The sequence below is a fragment of the Rana temporaria genome, chromosome 3 (genome assembly GCF_905171775.1).
Source record: "Rana temporaria chromosome 3, aRanTem1.1, whole genome shotgun sequence".
Taxonomy (NCBI): Eukaryota; Metazoa; Chordata; class Amphibia; order Anura; family Ranidae; genus Rana; species Rana temporaria.
Window position 1 is genome coordinate 377,598,811 of NC_053491.1, and position 18,844 is coordinate 377,617,654.

At 47.3% G+C, this 18,844-nt stretch overlaps 1 protein-coding gene across 3 annotated transcripts in view; it reads left to right on the top strand.

Annotated features, from left to right (window-relative positions):
- Positions 1-15,140, top strand: part of LMNTD1 (lamin tail domain containing 1) — a 218,037-nt gene extending 202,897 nt beyond the window's left edge. Inside the window, exons 17-18 of one of the 3 annotated variants that reach the window (XM_040345612.1) lie at positions 7,742-7,902; positions 14,982-15,067. In XM_040345612.1, the coding sequence (XP_040201546.1) occupies positions 7,742-7,894 (153 nt within the window). In that variant the 3' untranslated portion in view covers positions 7,895-7,902; positions 14,982-15,067. Of the gene's footprint in view, positions 1-7,741; positions 7,903-14,981 lie in introns of all 3 variants that reach the window. The other 2 variants (XM_040345613.1, XM_040345614.1) reach the window with 2 other exon arrangements.
- The last annotated feature ends 3,704 nt before the right edge of the window (positions 15,141-18,844 follow it).

Genomic DNA, 18,844 nt, shown 5'->3' on the forward strand with positions numbered 1-18,844 from the left:
ACACATATAGACACTAGAGAAGACTTTAGGCTTGGTGTTATGCATACCACCACTGACATCTAGTGTTCTGAAAATGAATAGCACAGCTATAATTATTTTGAAAGGGGGTCCAAAGGATACAAGACAATTGTCACCAAAACTCAGTACAGGTGAATAATAAATTATCCACTTTGTGTATATATATATATATATACACACAGTGAGGAAAATAAGTATTTGAACACCCTGCTATTTTGCAAGTTCTCCCACTTGGAAATCATGGAGGGGTCTGAAATTGTTATCGTAGGTGCATGTCCACTGTGAGAGACATAATCAAAAAAAAAATCCAGAAATCACAATGTATGATCTTTTTAACTATTTATTTGTATGATACAGCTGCAAATAAGTATTTGAACACCTGAGAACATCAATGTTAATATTTGGTACAGTAGCCTTTGTTTGCAATTACAGAGGTCAAACGTTTCTTGTAGTTTTTCACCAGGTTTGCACACACTGGAGGAGGGATTTTGGCCCACTCCTCCACACAGATCTTCTCTAGATCAGTCAGGTTTCTGGGCTGTCGCTGAGAAACACGGAGTTTGAGCTCCCTCCAAAGATTCTCTATTGGGTTTAGGTCTGGAGACTGGCTAGGCCACGCCAGAACCTTGATATGCTTCTTACAGAGCCACTCCTTGGTTATCCTGGCTGTGTGCTTCGGGTCATTGTCATGTTGGAAGACCCAGCCTCGACCCATCTTCAAAGCTCTAACTGAGGGAAGGAGGTTGTTGCCCAAAATCTCGCAATACATGGCCCCGGTCATCCTCTCCTTAATACAGTGCAGTCGCCCTGTCCCATGTGCAGAAAAACACCACCAAAGCATGATGCTACCACCCCCATGCTTCACAGTAGGGATGGTGTTCTTGGGATGGTACTCATCATTCTTCTTCCTCCAAACACGGTTAGTGGAATTATGACCAAAAAGTTCTATTTTGGTCTCATCTGACCACATGACTTTCTCCCATGACTCCTCTGGATCATCCAAATGGTCATTGGCAAACTTAAGACGGGCCTTGACATGTGTTGGTTTAAGTAGGGGAACCTTCCGTGCCAAACCATGACGTCTTAGTGTATTACCAACAGTAACCTTGGAAACGGTGGTCCCAGCTCTTTTAAGGTCATTGACCAGCTCCTCCCGTGTAGTCCTGGGCTGATTTCTCACCTTTCTTAGGATCATTGAGACCCCACGAGGTGAGATTTTGCATGGAGCCCCAGTCCGAGGGAGATTGACAGTCATGTTTAGCTTCTTCCATTTTCTAATGATTGCTCCAACAGTGGACCTTTTTTCACCAAGCTGCTTGGCAATTTCCCCGTAGCCCTCTCCAGCCTTGTGGAGGTGTACAATTTTGTCTCTAGTGTCTTTGGACAGCTCTTTGGTCTTGGCCATGTTAGTAGTTCGATTCTTACTGATTGTATGGGGTGGACAGGTGTCTTTATGCAGCTAATGACCTCAAACAAGTGCATCTAATTTAGGATAATAAATGGAGTGGAGGTGGACATTTTAAAGGCAGACTAACAGGTCTTTGAGGGTCAGAATTCTAGCTGATAGACAGGTGTTCAAATACTTATTTGCAGCTGTATCATACAAATAAATAGTTAAAAAATCATAAATTGTGATTTCTGGATTTTTTTTTTTGATTATGTCTCTCACAGTGGACATGCACCTACGATGACAATTTCAGACCCCTCCATGATTTCCAAGTGGGAGAACTTGCAAAATAGCAGGGTGTTCAAATACTTATTTTCCTTACTGTATATATATATATATATATATATATATATATATATATATATATATATATATATATATATATATATATATATATATATATATATATATATATATATATATACATACACATACACACACACACAGTGCCTTCAACAAGTATCCATACCTCTTGAAATTTTCCAAATTTTTTCATGTTACAACCAAAAACGTAAATGTGTTTATTGGGATTTAATGTGATAGACCAACACAAAGTGGCACATAATTGTGTAGTGGAAGGAAAAGGATAAATGGTTTTCAATTTTTTTTTACTAATAAATATCTGAAAATTGTGGCGTGCATTTGTACAGTATACAGTATTCAGCCCCCCTGAGTCAATACTTTGTAGAACCTCCTTTCACTGCAGTTACAGCTGCAAGTCTTTTTTAGTATGTCTCTACCAGCTTTGCACATCTAGAGAGTAACGTTTTTGCCCATTCTTTGCAAAATAGCTTAAACTCTGTCAGATTGGATGCAGAGCATCTGTGAACAGCAATTTAGAAGTCTTGCCACAGATTCTCAATTGTATTTAGGTCTGGACTTTGACTGGGCCATTCTAACTCATGAATATGCTTTTGATCTAAACCAGGGGTCTCCAAAGTACGGCCCGCGGGCCACATCCGGCCCGCTCGGAGGTTTTGTCCGGCCCGCAGCTTCAGTCACCAGACTCACTGCAGGAACGGAGTCTGCTCGAATTGCGGGGCTTGCTTTGCCTTCTGACAGGCATTGAGGGAGTGTCCCAACAAAGCCTGTGTTTCAGTGCAGACCTGCTGCTCCTCCCAGCTCCTCCCCCGGAGTTAGATTAAGTTTCATCTTTGCTGTAACAGCTTGTCCGTGTAAGATGGGCGGGACCCGGCAAGTGCAGTGTGTGTCTGCTCTAAACCAGCTCTTCAGAGAAGCAGCACAGAACACACTGATCTTACGGGGGAATAGCAGAAGGTGATAGGGAGAAAAATGTGCTGGGGGAGGCTGGGCTTCACACAAGTTAAGAGGGGGGCTCTGATGGGGATGTAAATGTTCAGGGGGGTGTGCAGGGACTCTGATGGGGGAGACACATGTGTGCAGGGACTCTGATGGGGGGGGGGGGAGACACATGTGTGCAGGGACTCTGATGGGGGAGACACGTGTGCAGGGACTCTGATGGGGGGACACATGTGTGCAGGAACTCTGATGGGGGGACACGTGTGCAGGAACTCTGATGGGGGGACACGTGTGCAGGGACTCTGATGGGGGGGACACATGTGTGCAGGGACTCTGATGGGGGGGACACATGTGTGCAGGGACTCTGATGGGGGGGACACATGTGTGCAGGGACTCTGATGGGGGGGACACATGTGTGCAGGGACTCTGATGGGGGGACACATGTGTGCAGGGACTCTGATGGGGGACACATGTGTGCAGGAACTCTGATGGGGGGACACGTGTGCAGGGACTCTGATGGGGGGGACACATGTGTGCAGGGACTCTGATGGGGGGGACACATGTGTGCAGGGACTCTGATGAGGGTCACAAGTGTGGAGGGGGTTCTGATGAGGGTCACAAGTGTGAGGGGGTTCTGATGAGGGTCACAAGTGTGGAGGGGGTTCTGATGAGGGACACAAGTGTGGAGGGGGTTCTGATGAGGGACACATGTGTGAGGGGGCTCTGATGAGGGACACAAGTGTGGAGGGGGTTCTGATGAGGGACACAAGTGTGGAGGGGGTTCTGATGAGGGACACAAGTGTGGAGGGGGTTCTGATGAGGGACACAAGTGTGGAGGGGGTTCTGATGAGGGACACAAGTGTGGAGGGGGTTCTGATGAGGGACACAAGTGTGAGGGGGCTCTGATGAGGGACACAAGTGTGGAGGGGGCTCTGATGAGGGACACAAGTGTGGAGGGGGTTCTGATGAGGGACACAAGTGTGGAGGGGGTTCTGATGAGGGACACAAGTGTGGAGGGGGTTCTGATGAGGGACACAAGTGTGGAGGGGGTTCTGATGAGGGACACAAGTGTGGAGGGGGTTCTGATGAGGGACACAAGTGTGGAGGGGGTTCTGATGAGGGACACAAGTGTGGAGGGGGTTCTGATGAGGGACACAAGTGTGGAGGGGGTTCTGATGAGGGACACAAGTGTGGAGGGGGTTCTGATGAGGGACACATGTGTGAGGGGTTCTGATGAGGGACACATGTGTGAGGGGTTCTGATGAGGGACACAAGTGTGGAGGGGTCTCTGATGGGGACACAAGTGTGGAGGGGTCTCTGATGGGGACACAAGTGTGAGGGGGTTCTGATGAGGGACACAAGTGTGGAGGGGGTTCTGATGAGGGACACAAGTGTGAGGGGTTCTGATGAGGGACACAAGTGTGGAGGGGGTTCTGATGAGGGACACAAGTGTGGAGGGGGTTCTGATGAGGGACACAAGTGTGGAGGGGGTTCTGATGAGGGACACAAGTGTGGAGGGGTCTCTGATGGGGACACAAGTGTGAGGGGGTTCTGATGAGGGACACATGTGTGAGGGATTCTGATGAGGGACACAAGTGTGGAGGGGGTTCTGATGAGGGACACAAGTGTGGAGGGGGTTCTGATGAGGGACACAAGTGTGGAGGGGGTTCTGATGAGGGACACAAGTGTGGAGGGGTCTCTGATGGGGACACAAGTGTGAGGGGGTTCTGATGAGGGACACATGTGTGAGGGGTTCTGATGAGGGACACAAGTGTGGAGGGGGTTCTGATGAGGGACACAAGTGTGGAGGGGGTTCTGATGAGGGACACAAGTGTGAGGGGTTCTGATGAGGGACACAAGTGTGGAGGGGGTTCTGATGAGGGACACAAGTGTGGAGGGGGTTCTGATGAGGGACACAAGTGTGGAGGGGGTTCTGATGAGGGACACAAGTGTGGAGGGGTCTCTGATGGGGACACAAGTGTGAGGGGGTTCTGATGAGGGACACATGTGTGAGGGATTCTGATGAGGGACACAAGTGTGGAGGGGGTTCTGATGAGGGACACAAGTGTGGAGGGGGTTCTGATGAGGGACACAAGTGTGGAGGGGGTTCTGATGAGGGACACAAGTGTGGAGGGGTCTCTGATGGGGACACAAGTGTGAGGGGGTTCTGATGAGGGACACATGTGTGAGGGGTTCTGATGAGGGACACAAGTGTGGAGGGGGTTCTGATGAGGGACACAAGTGTGGAGGGGGTTCTGATGAGGGACACATGTGTGAGGGGTTCTGATGAGGGACACAAGTGTGGAGGGGGTTCTGATGAGGGACACAAGTGTGGAGGGGGTTCTGATGAGGGACACAAGTGTGGAGGGGGTTCTGATGAGGGACACAAGTGTGGAGGGGGTTCTGATGAGGGACACATGTGTGAGGGGTTCTGATGAGGGACACAAGTGTGGAGGGGGTTCTGATGAGGGACACAAGTGTGGAGGGGGTTCTGATGAGGGACACAAGTGTGGAGGGGGTTCTGATGAGGGACACAAGTGTGGAGGGGGTTCTAATGAGGGACACAAGTGTGGAGGGGGTTCTGATGAGGGACACAAGTGTGGAGGGGTCTCTGATGGGGGACACAAGTGTGAGGGGTTCTGATGAGGGACACAAGTGTGGAGGGGGTTCTGATGAGGGACACAAGTGTGGAGGGGGTTCTGATGAGGGACACAAGTGTGGAGGGGGTTCTGATGAGGGACACAAGTGTGGAGGGGGTTCTGATGAGGGACACAAGTGTGGAGGGGTCTCTGATGGGGGACACAAGTGTGAGGGGTTCTGATGAGGGACACAAGTGTGGAGGGGGTTCTGATGAGGGACACAAGTGTGGAGGGGGTTCTGATGAGGGACACAAGTGTGGAGGGGGTTCTGATGAGGGACACAAGTGTGGAGGGGGTTCTGATGAGGGACACAAGTGTGGAGGGGGTTCTGATGAGGGACACAAGTGTGGAGGGGGTTCTGATGAGGGACACAAGTGTGGAGGGGGTTCTGATGAGGGACACAAGTGTGGAGGGGGTTCTGATGAGGGACACAAGTGTCAGGGGGATCCTTTTTTTAATTCTACTCTATTCCATAGCTGAGGAGTCATTTTTAAATAGCTTTTTTTTTTTCGGCCCGCGAATATCTGTAAAATATACAATGTGGCCCTCGAAGTAAAAAGTTTGGAGACCCCTGATCTAAACCATTCCATTGTAGCTCAGGTTGTATGTTTAGAGTTGTTGTCCTGCTGGAAGGTGAACCTCTGCCCCCGTCTCAAGTCTTTTGCAGACTCTAATAAGATTTCTTCTAAGATTGCCCTGTATTTGGCTCCATCCATCTTTCCACGGTGGGGATGGTGTGATCAGGGTGATGTGCAAGTGCAGTATTCTCAAAGCACTTGCTCCGTAAGTTGCGGCGGCGTAGCGTAAGCCCGCCTAATTCAAATGTGGAACAGGGGGACGTGTTTTATGTAAATGTTATGTGACCTGACGTGATTGACGTTTTTCACGAACGGCGCATGCGCCATCCGTGGACATATCCCATTGTGCATTGCTCCAAATACGCCGCAAGGACGTATTGGTTTCGACGTGAACGTAAATTACGCCCAGGCCCATTCACAGACGACTTACGCAAACACCGTAAAATTTTCAAATTTCGATGCGGGAACGACGTCCATACTTAACATTGGTACGCCGCATGTACGCCTCATATAGCAGGGGTAACTTTACACCGGGAAAAGCCTAACATAAATGGCGTATCTGTACTGCGTCGGCCGGGCGTACGTTCGTGAATTTGCGTATCTAGCTGATTTACATATTTTGACGCGTAAATCAGCGTACACGCCCCTAGCGGCCAGCGTAAATATGCAGTTACGATCCGACGGTGTAAGAGACTTATGCCGGTCGGATCTAATAGAAATCTATGCATAACTGATTCTAAGAATCAGGCGCATAGATACGACCGCCCAGACTCAGAGATACGACGGCGTATCTGGAGATACGCCGTCGTATCTCGTTTGTGAATCTGGGCCGTAGTGTTTTGCTTTTAGGCAAAAAAGTAAAATTTTGGTCTCATCTGAGCAGAGCACCTTCTTCCACATGTTTGCTGTGTCCCCCACATGGCTTCTCACAAACTGCAAACGGGACTTCTTATGTCTTTCTTCCATTATTGGCTTTCTTCTTGTCACTCTTCCATAAAGGCCAGATTTGTGGAGTGCATGACTAATAGTTGTCCTGTGGACAGATTCTCCCACCTGAGCTGTGGATCTCTGCAGCTCCTCCAGAGTTACCATGGGCTTCTTGGCTGCTTCTCTGAGGAATGTTCTCCTTGCTCGGCCTGCCAGTTTAGGTGGACGGCCATGTCTTGGTAGGTTTGCAGTTGTGCCATACTCTTTCCATTTTCGGATGATGGATTGAACAGTGCTCTGTGAGATGTTTAAAGCTTGGGATATTTTTTTATAACCTAACCCTGCTTTAAACTTCTACACAACTGTATCCCTGGCCTGTCTGGTGTGTTCCTTGGCCTTCATGATGATATTTGTTCAATAAGGTTCTCTAACAAACTTCTGAGGGCTTCACAGAACAGCTGTATTTATACTGAGATTAAATTACACACAGGTGGACTCTATCTACTAATTAGGTGACTTCTGAAGGCAATTGGTTCCACTAGATTTTAGTTAGGGGTATCGGAGTAAAGGGGGCCGAATACAAATGCACACCACACTTTTCAGATATTTATTTGTAAACAAAATTTAAAAACCATTTATTATTTTCCTTCCACTTCACAAATTATATGCCACTTTGTGTTGGTCTATCACATAAAATCCCAATAAAATAAATTTACGTTTTTGGTTGCAACATGACAAAAATGTCAAGGGGTATAAATACTTTTTCAAGGTACTGTATATAGTTGAACCTCGTCCATCACAAAAGTAAACGTCAATCACAGAAAAATGTGCAAATCTGCTTATAACAAACTAATAGGTATCTGTTTGTACAGCAGGCAGTAAGAGGAACTCTTAGACTTCTGCTCCCAGGAAGCTTTGCCCCGCTCTCTGCTCAGCACCAAGCAGGGTTACAGATACTGCAGTCAGTGCAAAACCTTGACTTCCAACCTCCAATGCCTCAGCCTCCAGCTCCTACCTCCTGGTGATTGGACAGGTCAGGAATACCCCAGTTTTCATTATTATAATTGTATATTTTCAGGCAATAAAACAACCACTTGTCCATTTCTCTATTCATTTAGAGCACCTTAGGAGCATTTACTGTTTTATTTGATACTCACTTGTTCCTGATCTAGCAGGATATCACTGACCAGAAGGCAGAGCTGCTTGTCAATCTTCCTGACCCATACACTCCATGAATTCCTATGGAGTACGGCCTTTTGCAGGCTCTGTGATCTTGTTAGCAATATCTTGTTGGACAATGGACAGGTGAGTATATGACTGGAGTGGGGCCTGGGGCAGGGGGTTTACCATAGGGTGACCAGACGTCCCCATTTTCAGGGGACAGTCCCCGGATTGAGGACACTGTCCCTGGGCCAGGTCTGTCCCCGGTTTTGTCCCCAGATTGGATTTGAACAGGGATTGGGGCAATTTCAAAGACAGTCAGTGCAGAATAAAAAAAAAAATAAAATCTGAATAATAGCCGCTCCTACTACTGGGGGTTGTATTTTTCCCATTATCTGTGCCCCTTTCTGATGATAATGTGCTGGTCGGAGCGGAGGGAATATTTCTTCAGTTTCGGGTGCATGCCCATTCAGCTCCGTTCACATGTTCTTCTGCCTTGGCTCAAGTCCCGGCCAGCCGCCTGCCTGCTTATCTCCTTGCCTTCCCTGGAAGAGTGATCTTCCTCCGCACCCATGGGTGTCTGCTCCATAGGGCAAGGGGGGTCATTTGCCCCCCCTGGAATCGCCAGTGAGAGCCAGGAGCAGGGCCGAACTGGCCCTGGGGCCGCTTTAAGCGGTGACTGCAGCGCTCCCCTCCTTCTGTCCTCCGGCGCTCGTATCGTATGTCATGGCGCTGGGTCTGTGTGCAAGGTCCCGCCCCCCTAGTTCGGCTCGTCTTATAGTCTTTTAGTGTTCTGCCTATCACACGAGCCGAAATAGGGGGGGCGGGACCTTGTATAATTTAAAGGGGGCCAGTGATGCAGGGTGCTGTGTAATGTAAAGGGGTCCAGAACTGTGGGGTACTGTGTAATGTAAAGGGGTCCAGAGCTGTGGGGTGCTGTGTAATGTCCAGAGGTGCAGTTGTGTAGAGGGGGTACACATTAGTGACAAAGAGATATTGAAAGATGCAGGGGGCACAGTGGGGTGTTTTTACATTTTAACGTGGGGGGGGGGGGCGCTTTTAACCACCGCTAGCAGTCGAAGAAAGGGTAAAATGCGACTGTGTATCGCCGCTGCCGAAGCGCCCCCCTCTGAAAAAATGTCAGCGGATGCCCATGTCCGCACCCCACCCAGTAGTAGCCGGGGCCCAGAGAATAACACTTGACATGCTGTGAAGCGGGTGGCGGTGACGACGGGCAGAGAGTCACTGATTGCCGCCATTACTAGTAAAAGAAAAATGTCCCCGGATTTCATTTAAAAAATCTGGTCACCTTAGTCTACCATGTACATGTAACTGTAAAAAAGTAGTTAAATCTGACCTCCAGCCTTCTCTTCAGTCTTGCATGTTTGTATTGGTTACCCTAGTGTACTGAAATTGCTTACTCCGATTTCACTGCACACTGCGAGCTTCTCATAATGTGTATTAGAAACTGGAAAGGTGTCAGACAGAACCCTCCTTATTTCCTGGTAGGAGGACATCCAGCATCTTCTAGAGTTCTATTTCTGGAGCAGATGGCATGCTGGGATGTGTAGTCCAGGGAGAGTTATGCAGATCTAGTCCCCACACTGCTCTCTGCTGGGCTCAAGAAGATGATGCAAGTATTTTTAAACCCAGCACTAGAGGAACACAGAGACGGTCTAAGAAAAGAGAGGGGAGCCTGCAGTGCCAGAAAACTGTAGTCCGCTGTTGGCTACACAATGAACTACTGATCTGCTGTGTTACCTTTTTTTTTTATTTGGTCTGCTAATACAATCTGCTTATTTCCTAATGGACAGTGTATGCCATCTTATAGCCAGATTCATAGAGAGCTACGCCGGCGTATCAGTAGATACGCCGACGTAACTCGGAATCTGCGCTGTCGTAAGTTTAAGTGTATGCTCAAACTGAGATACACTTAAACCTGTCTAAGATACAAAGGCCTGCGCCGTCGTATCTTAGGGTGCAATATTTACGCTGGCCGCTAGGTGGCGCTTCCATTGAGTTCGGCGTAGAATATGCAAATGCCTAGATACGCCGATTCACGAACGTACGTGCGCCTGTCGCAGTAAAGATACGCAGTTTCCGTAAGACATACGCCGCGTAAAGCTAAAGCTGCCCCCTAGGTGGCGTAGCCAATGGCAAGTATGGCCGTCGTTCCCGCTTTGAAATTTGAAAATTTTACGTCGTTTGCGTAAGTCGTCCGTGAATGGGGCTGGACGTAATTTACGTTCACGTCGAAACCAATACGTCCTTGCGGCGTACTTTGGAGCAATGCACACCGATATATGTACACGGACGTCAATCACGTCGGGTCACCAAACATTAACATAAAACACACCCCCCCATCCTCATTTGAATTAGGCGTGCTTACGCCGGCCCCATTTACGCTACGCCGCCGTAAGTTAGGAGGCAAGTGCTTTGTGAATACAGTACTCGCCTCTCTGACTTAAGGCGGCGTAGCGTAAATAAGATACGCTACGCCGCCTTAAAGATACGCGCCCCTACCTGAATCTGGCTATTAGTATGGCTCAGTGGCGGTTCGTCCATAGAGGGCGCTGGAGCGCCGCCCCCTCTGGCTCTCACCGCCACTGAGTCAAATAACAGATTCATGCATTGCACAAATCTATGTTATTTTCGCCGCTGCCGCTGTTATTCAGATGGTCGGCGCTCAATGTCCGGCCATCTGAATAACGCCAGCTGGTTTGCTGTACGGAAATGTCTATCAAAGCCAACAGCTCTGATAGGCTTTCCCAATACAGCCCTCGGGTCCCGGAAGCTTATTCTCAGAGCGCACAGACTGTACGCTCCTTGAATAAGATGACAGGCGTCTCTGCCATTCAGGTTGGCCGGTTCTGGCTACCGGTAACCTGATTGGCTGAGACGCCTGTCAGTCATCGAGGGCGGGAGAAGACATTGTGGGACGTGGATGCCTAAAACCAGTAAAGGTAAGTGCCAGGCAGGGGGGGGGGGGGAAGAAAGCAATTTACAGGGCACAGTGGGGACAATTGGCACAGCGGCGACCATTAAAAGGCACAGTGGCTGCGTTTAATGGCATGGCACAGTGGTGACAATGTATGGCACAGTGAGACTGCAATTTTTTTTTCCTTTGCGCCCCCCCAAAAATTTTGAGCACCAGCCGCCACTGGTATGGCTGCTGGGAGTTCTCAGCCAAGATATTCTGGTGGTGTTAGCATAAGGTGACCAGATTTTTTAAATGAAATCCGGGGACATATATTTTATTTACTAGTAATGGCGGCAATCAGCGACTCTCTGCCCATCGCCGCCGCCACCTCACAGCCTGTCAAGTCTCACTCTCTAGGCCCCCTGGCTACTACTGGGTGGGGAGCGGAGGAAGATCACTCCGCCAGGGAAGGCAAGGAGATAAACAGGCAGGCGGCTGGCTGGGACTTGAGCCACGGCAGAAGAACATGCGAGCGGAGCTGAATGGGCACCTGAAACTGAAGAAATATTCCCTCCACTCCAACCAGCACATGATCATCAGAAAGGGGCACAGATAATGGAGAAAAATACACCCCTCCTAAGCTAGTAGGAGTGGCGGAGCGGGGGTGTAATTCAGATTTTTCTTTTTTAATTCTGCACTGACTGTCTTTGAAATTGCCCCAGCCCCTGTTCAAATCCAATCTGGGGACAAAACCGGGGACAGACTTGGTCTGTCCTCAATCCAGGGACTGTCCCCTGAAACCGGGGATGTCTGGTCACCCTATGTTAGCAGGAGTGAGGTTTCGCCTAGAGCCAGAGAAAAAGCAGAGGAGTCAATATTACCAGCGGCCCCTGCAGGGTAGTGCTACACAAGGATGGGGGGAAAGGGAGTAAACAGAGCAACAAGACATGTGCCATTCCACATGATAAAGCTGAAACAGTTTAAAGGGTCACTAAAGGAAAACATTTTTTTTTAGCTAAATAGCTTCCTTTACCTTACTGCAGTCCTGGTTTCATGTCCTCATTGTTCGTTTTTGCTCTGATGTTGCTGTAAAACTGTTCTGTTCTGGACACTTCCTGGTTGTCTGGCTCCTTATGAAAAAAGTCATGGGAGAGTTTAGTTTCGTTTTCCTAGCCATGACTCTCTATGGCACTGTCCAGCACAGAGGCATAAAATAACATGCAAAGACTAAACTAGTTTCACTTTCATTTTTGCATCTAAGAGGCACATTATATGATTGATTTTTATCTATTTTTAATCGTTTTTAAAAGGAATCAGTTAACTATTATGTCTCTATACTCTGTAAACAGTCATTTCAGCAAAAAAAAAAAATTCCTTTAGTGATCCTTTAAGTACAATGCAATTTCAAGTGCAAAAATTTGAGTACCAATAATACATTCAATAAATCGGTCATGACAAGGCTGGCCCAGGCATCCAACTTTTTAGTTTATGTACATGAAAATGTACAGCCTATCAAGGTGAAGCCCCACCACTATCTAAATGCAAGAGGTCAGTACAGTAATGGTGAAGTAGTGCAAGTCTCTATTGTTATCCTCCTTAAAAAAAAAGAAAGTTATCAACACATTTCACATTATATCACAATGATTGAAGTGTTATCTTGGCAAGAAAAAAAAGAAAAAAAAACCTTCATGGAGTCAAAAATGTACAATTCCATAAGCCTAGGATACAGCATATGTTAAAGTTAAAATGTATGCTGCAAGTGCAACACCAACTAATGGCCAAATCACTGAATTTCCCTAAGGGGCTTAAATGTAAACACAGGGTCAACGTCAAATACAGCCAATGGGCAGTTTACTATTTTTAACACATGTACTTCCAGGTCCCTGGAATAAAACAGAAAGATACATGCTATCTCCAAAAAAATATCTAACAGATAAACCTATATTCTCCTCAACTGTACTGGTCCTTGCAAATATGCAACTTTTCACATCTACTATGTACAGGTACATTTACAGGATGAATTTCAGCCTGCAGACATCTCTCCGGAAGGTTACTTCTGGGTATCACCACTCCGGCGCTGTGATTGGCCGGAGCGGCCATGACATCCCTCCGTGCATGCGCGCGGGAGCCATCAAAGCCAGCATTATCGATTCATAAAACCGGCATTTTTAGTGCGCCGTAGACATTGGTGTATTCTTTTTGGCAAATATCTCCTAAACCGTGTAGGTTTAGGAGATATTGCAAACATCTACAGCTAAGCCTTAAACTAGGCTTACCTGTAGGTGTAACTTCCCCTGCAGGGTTTACAACCACTTTAATTTCTACTTCAAGTGAACATGCCAGCAATAACAGAACAGAAACAGAGGATTTTCCCCTGCCAACACCAACTACTTCCCTGGAGGGGAGATGTAGAAACAAGGAAAAGATAACCTCAGCTTCAGCAATAAAAGTCTTCGGCAAAGCTTCTTAGTTCAGTCCCTCCAGTAGCAGCTTGAGGAATGATTAACTCTTGAGACACAATAGGAACTGTCCCAGTTCAAGCAAACTCTGGCACTGATGCACAAGGGATTGTAGCAGGCAGTCACTAAGATCCCACACGCAGGTCTGTCCCTGGATACTTGGATTCCTCCTTTCACTACCATCCAGACATTTCTCCTGTAAACTCTTCAGACCAGATCCTCAGTGTAATCCCTTAATCAGTTCCAGCAGCTTCAGCAAACAGGCCCCCTACCTCTAGCATAGGTAGGACCAGGCCCAGGTTTCCCACAAGGCCCCCGAGGCCAGGCCGAGGGGCGGCAGGGAGCCGAGGGGCGGCAGCGGCATAGAGTCCCCCGACGGCCGGAACATACAGTTAAGGGCGGTAAGTTGCTGTGTGGGGGAATCCGCTCGCTCGTTAAGTGATTGCGGTGATGTCGCCGAAATCACTTGTTACATGTGTGCTGCTGTCCATCCTCCCCTTTCCCCCACATATCTCTCTCTGTCTTCGGGACTCCGTCCTCCCCCAAGCCACCGAGTCTGTCTCCTGTCCCTGCCTCCGATGTACACAGTGAGAGGGGTGAGCTGTGCTCTTCCCATCTCAGCTGTGACAGGAGTTCTAGCACAGTGCTATGACTCCTGTTTTGGAGGTGACAGGGTCAATAAAGAGAACATGTCACCTCCAATTGCTATCACACAGGGAATGGTTTTCTCCCGTGTAATAGCAATAAAGTTAAGTGAAAAAAAATTGATAAAAAATAATAATTAAATTAATAAAATAAAAAAGTAATTAAAACGTAAAGAATAAGAAAAATAATAAGAAAATTATACGAAAATAAAAAAAGTAAACAACAAACTACAAATAAATAAAAAAAAAGTAGAAAAAAAACAAACAAAAATATTTGAACTAGCTGTGCTGCCCCTGCCCTCCGGTTGCCATTCTCTGTTGATTTGGGGGGGAGGTTCGGGTGGCGGGGAGGGGTGCATTGCGGAACCTGGCCTTGGGGAGGCAGGGAAAGCAAATCCGGCCCTGGGTAGGACCTTGATGAGCACATGTAGAAGCACACCCAGGCTGGAAACGTATTCTGGACAAGAACAGAGTTGCCTGAGGACCCAGACTATGTATTTACTCCCAGCCACCTACTGGGCATCCCTCCCAAGGATTGACTAAGACCACATGAATATTCAGACTGTGGTTTTGGCTCTTCCTAGAATTCTCCAGAAGGCAGGGGGAAGCAGGCAACTCTTCAGCCAGTGAAGCCTAGAACAGCCCAAACCAATCAAAAACTGCTCTATCAATTGCAGGGTAGACAAAAAGAATACATTTACATAACCTTTCTAGCAAAGTATCTAGGAGGGCACTACATTAGATATTATTATGAATCTGCTTTAATTAACGATGTCATGGTTTGGTGTGTAACACATGCTCTTTTCCGTTAGGATGGTGTTTTGCACTTAGCAGCAAAGTATCACAGGACTCTTTTTCAAAATGTTGCCAACAGTGATATAATAGAATTCCTAGTACTGATACATTTGTGGTTTTCTTTTTTTTGCAGGCAAACTCCCGGGGAGTCCTGTATTTGGGATATTCTGCACCCTCCGGCTCAGCTCTACACAAGTTCTTTGCAAACTCCTACAACATCCGTCTAGCCAGTCATGTGTCACTCACTCCAACAATCTTATCCAGCTACTAATAAACTCAGAATGGCTCGGTGTCTCTTTGTCTCTATTATTTATACTGGGGTAGATTCAGGAACAATTTCCGCCGGTGTAGACTGAGATGCGCGGCGTAAATGCCAATTTGCGCCGGCGTATCTCCGCGCCGTATTCAGCAAACAATATTACGCCGTAACGTAGATTTTTTTTTTCGTTTGGACCTTTCCACGCCGGTGCGGCGTGGGCGCCCATTTACGCTGGTCTGAACTAGCGCGGCCCTGGTTTTTCTATTTTAAATATGCAAATGAGGGAGTTGGTCCGATTCAGCAAATTACGAATTGCCAGCGCAGGCTACTCCCGGTGCGTGTAACTCTGGTTTGCAGCGGAAAGTTACCCTTTATAAAGCAGGGGTAACTTTACACCAAACTTGCAGAGGTCAGCTGGAGAGCAGCTAAAGCAGCAGCGTTACAAACGACCTGAGCAACAACACTTGCTGGACAACACATAGAGGCGGTCCCCATGTTGGGAGAGGCCCTCAATAATTACAGCCCTCTCCTCTGGGCTGAAATTGGTCATCCGCCCACCTGAGGATTCCTCATCAGCCATAACTGCCCCACCACAATGCAAACCACCTAGCTTGGAAAAAAAAAGCTTCATTTGCACCTGCAGGGCGGAAGTCTGGGCTGATTCAGGGACTGGGCTTTGGTAGTGGGTCGGCGGAGCTCAGGGATCACGCCGGGGCGCAGTTCTGAGCATGTGCAGATTGGGGCATTTACCCCTGGATGTCACTGAGCATGTGCGGTCTAAGATGCGCCCCGGCGTGACCCCTGCGCCATGCTCCCCGCTTCATTAGCATAGGGAGCCACCCATTTTATTCTACCCCGCCTTACGCCGCGCTACGCCGCCTTACGCCGTGTAAAATCCGCCACGCCGGGGCAAGAGACAGGAAAAAAGTTTCCTGAATCACTAGCATGCCTCTCTGCGCTGCTCCGGCGCAGTGTAAAAAAGATGCACTGCGCCGGACCAAAGATCCGCTGATGTTCCTGAATCTGGCCCACTGTTTTGGTGTATATACAAAGGTGACGTGGTATTTTCAGTCTAGTAATTATAAGAACATCATATGTTGGAGCTCCAAAGGAAAGGAATGGGTTGCTGTACTGGAGGGAGTACAGCACCTGGGATGGTCACCCCCCATAGAGGTATTTTGTCCAGTGAATGTTTTATTCTTTCCATTTTTATTTGTTCAGGTTGTAACTCCTTTTTACTTTTATTTTTACCTACGTGTCTGTGTGGTACCCTTTTCAGTGTAACTCGTGAAGTACATTTAACATGTGGAGTAGACAATGTGCTTTTGCTATATTCTATTGCCTCGAAGGTGTATTTTTATGTTGTACAAACACTGTGTGTACTGTACTGTTTATGTTCGTCTGTTGTTATCTCAATAAAATTATATTTGATTTAAAAAAAGAAAGTAGTAGTGACAAGCAGCATGTTTGTGCTGAATAGCCCAGAGAAAGGACTTCCTTCCCCCCCCACTGGGCACTTATACCTCCTTCCTGACCAGGCCAGTTTTCAGCTTTCAGCGCTGTCACACTTTAAATGACAATTCCGTGGTCAACACTGTACCCAACCTACATTTTTATCCACACAAATAGAGCTTTCTTTGGTAGTATTTAACCACTTAAGACCCGGCTCATTATGCAGGTTAAGGACCTTGGCCCTTTTTGCGATTCGGCACCGCGTCGCTTTAACTGACAATTGCGCGGTCGTGCGACATGGCTCCCAAACAAAATTGGCGTCCTTTTTTCCCCACAAATAGAGCTTTCTTTTGGTGGTATTTGATCACCTCCTGCGGTTATTATTTTTTTGCGCTATAAACAAAAATAGAGCGAAAATTAGAAAAAAAAAACAATATTTTTTACTTGTTGCTATAATAAATATCCCCAAAAAATATATAAAAAAACATTTTTTTCCTCAGTTTAGGCCGATACGTATTCTTCTACCTATTTTTGGTAAAAAAAAAATCGCAATAAGCGTTTATCGATTGGTTTGAGCAAAATTTATAGCGTTTACAAAATAGGGGATAGTTTTATGGCATTTTTATTAATAATTTTTTTTTTTACTGCCAATGGCGGCGATCAGCGATTTTTTTCGTGACTGCGACAATATGGCGGACACATCAGACAATTTTTACACATTTTTGGGACCATTGTGTCATTTTCACAACGAAAAGTGCTATAAAAATGCACTGATTAGTGTGAAAATGACAATTGCAGTTTAGGAGTTAACCACTAGGGGTCACTGTAGGGGTTAAGTGTGACCTCATATGTGTTTCTAACTAAAGGGTGGCGGGGCTGGACGTGTGACGTCAGTGATTGTCTTTCCCTATATCAGGGAACAGACAATCACTGACATTGCCACAATGAAGAATGGGGAAGGTGTGTTTACACACACCTCTCCCTGTTCTTCAGCTCCTGTGACCGTTCGCGGGACACCGGCGGCAGCTCGCGACCCCACGGCTGGGCTCTTAAAGAGGACGTACAGGTACGTGCTTGTGCCCAGCCGTGCCATTCTGCCGACGTATGTCGGCATGAAGGGGTCCTTAAGTGGTTAATCACCACTGGGTTTTTTGCTAAAGAAACAAAAAACTTTTTTTTTCCTCCTTCACTGATGTACACTGATGGGGTTTCACTGATAGGCTGCACTGATAGGTGGCACTGATATGTGGTACTAATGGGCACTGATAGGTGGCACTGGTGGGCACCAGTGGGACAGATGTCCCTGTAACAGAAACTGGTTATCGGCTTTCTTCTTTTCTCATGCTGTCAGCATGAGAAGAAAAAAGCTGATAACCGGCTTGTGTTTACTGTTATCAGCTGTCATTGGCTGACAGCTGATCTAGTGGTAAAGGGCCACTGTAATTGGCTCATTGTCCCGATCTGTGATCAGCCGAGTCCGAAGAACTTGGCGATCACATAGCGTGCCGCAAGGGCTGAGCGAGAAGCACGATCACAGGAGGACGTCTATAGATGCACTGGAAGCCCACGCTGTAGCCGTCTTTTGGTTATAGCACAGGTGGAAAGTGGTTGTAAACTTCTAAAATGGAAAATGTACAGAGCATATCCTTCTATAGTGTGTACTAACCTCAATACAAAGCACCTAGTGTGAATTCTGCCTTCTCTGACATTCCTCTACTGCCTGCATGACTCACTTCTGACAGGTCATGCCCACTCAACAAAAACTCAGGAGATCCCCACTCCCCCCAGCTCACAGCAGGTGATTGACAGCTTCAGCTATGCATGATTTCCTATGAGAATATGTGGAGGGGGGTTTGTCCTTTCCCTCAACTCAGGTCTCAGATTACACTCGGCTCTCTGCAGATCCCCACCGCCTGCATACTGGAGTTGAGAAATAGCCTTTAATCTGTGTGTTTTGGAAGGCTGTAGAGAAGAGAGGGCAGCCGATAAACGGGTACAACTTATGTAGGAGGCTTTGTTTCATTTCTGTGTATCACCTGAGGCAAGTCACTTAAAGTTTAAGTAAAGTCCACTTTTAAACTTGTACCTACTACAGGTAAGCCTATAATAAGGCTTACCTTGAGGTACAGTGAATGCACACAGCATGCAGCCAATGACCTCACAGATACATGCGCTTTAAAGGGATGGCATACCCCTGCTGTACCTTCAGAGCTTTGTGGCAGAGCTCCTGCGTGCATGTGCAGGAATGACGTCACCACGGCCCCGGCCATTCATAGAGCGGGAGT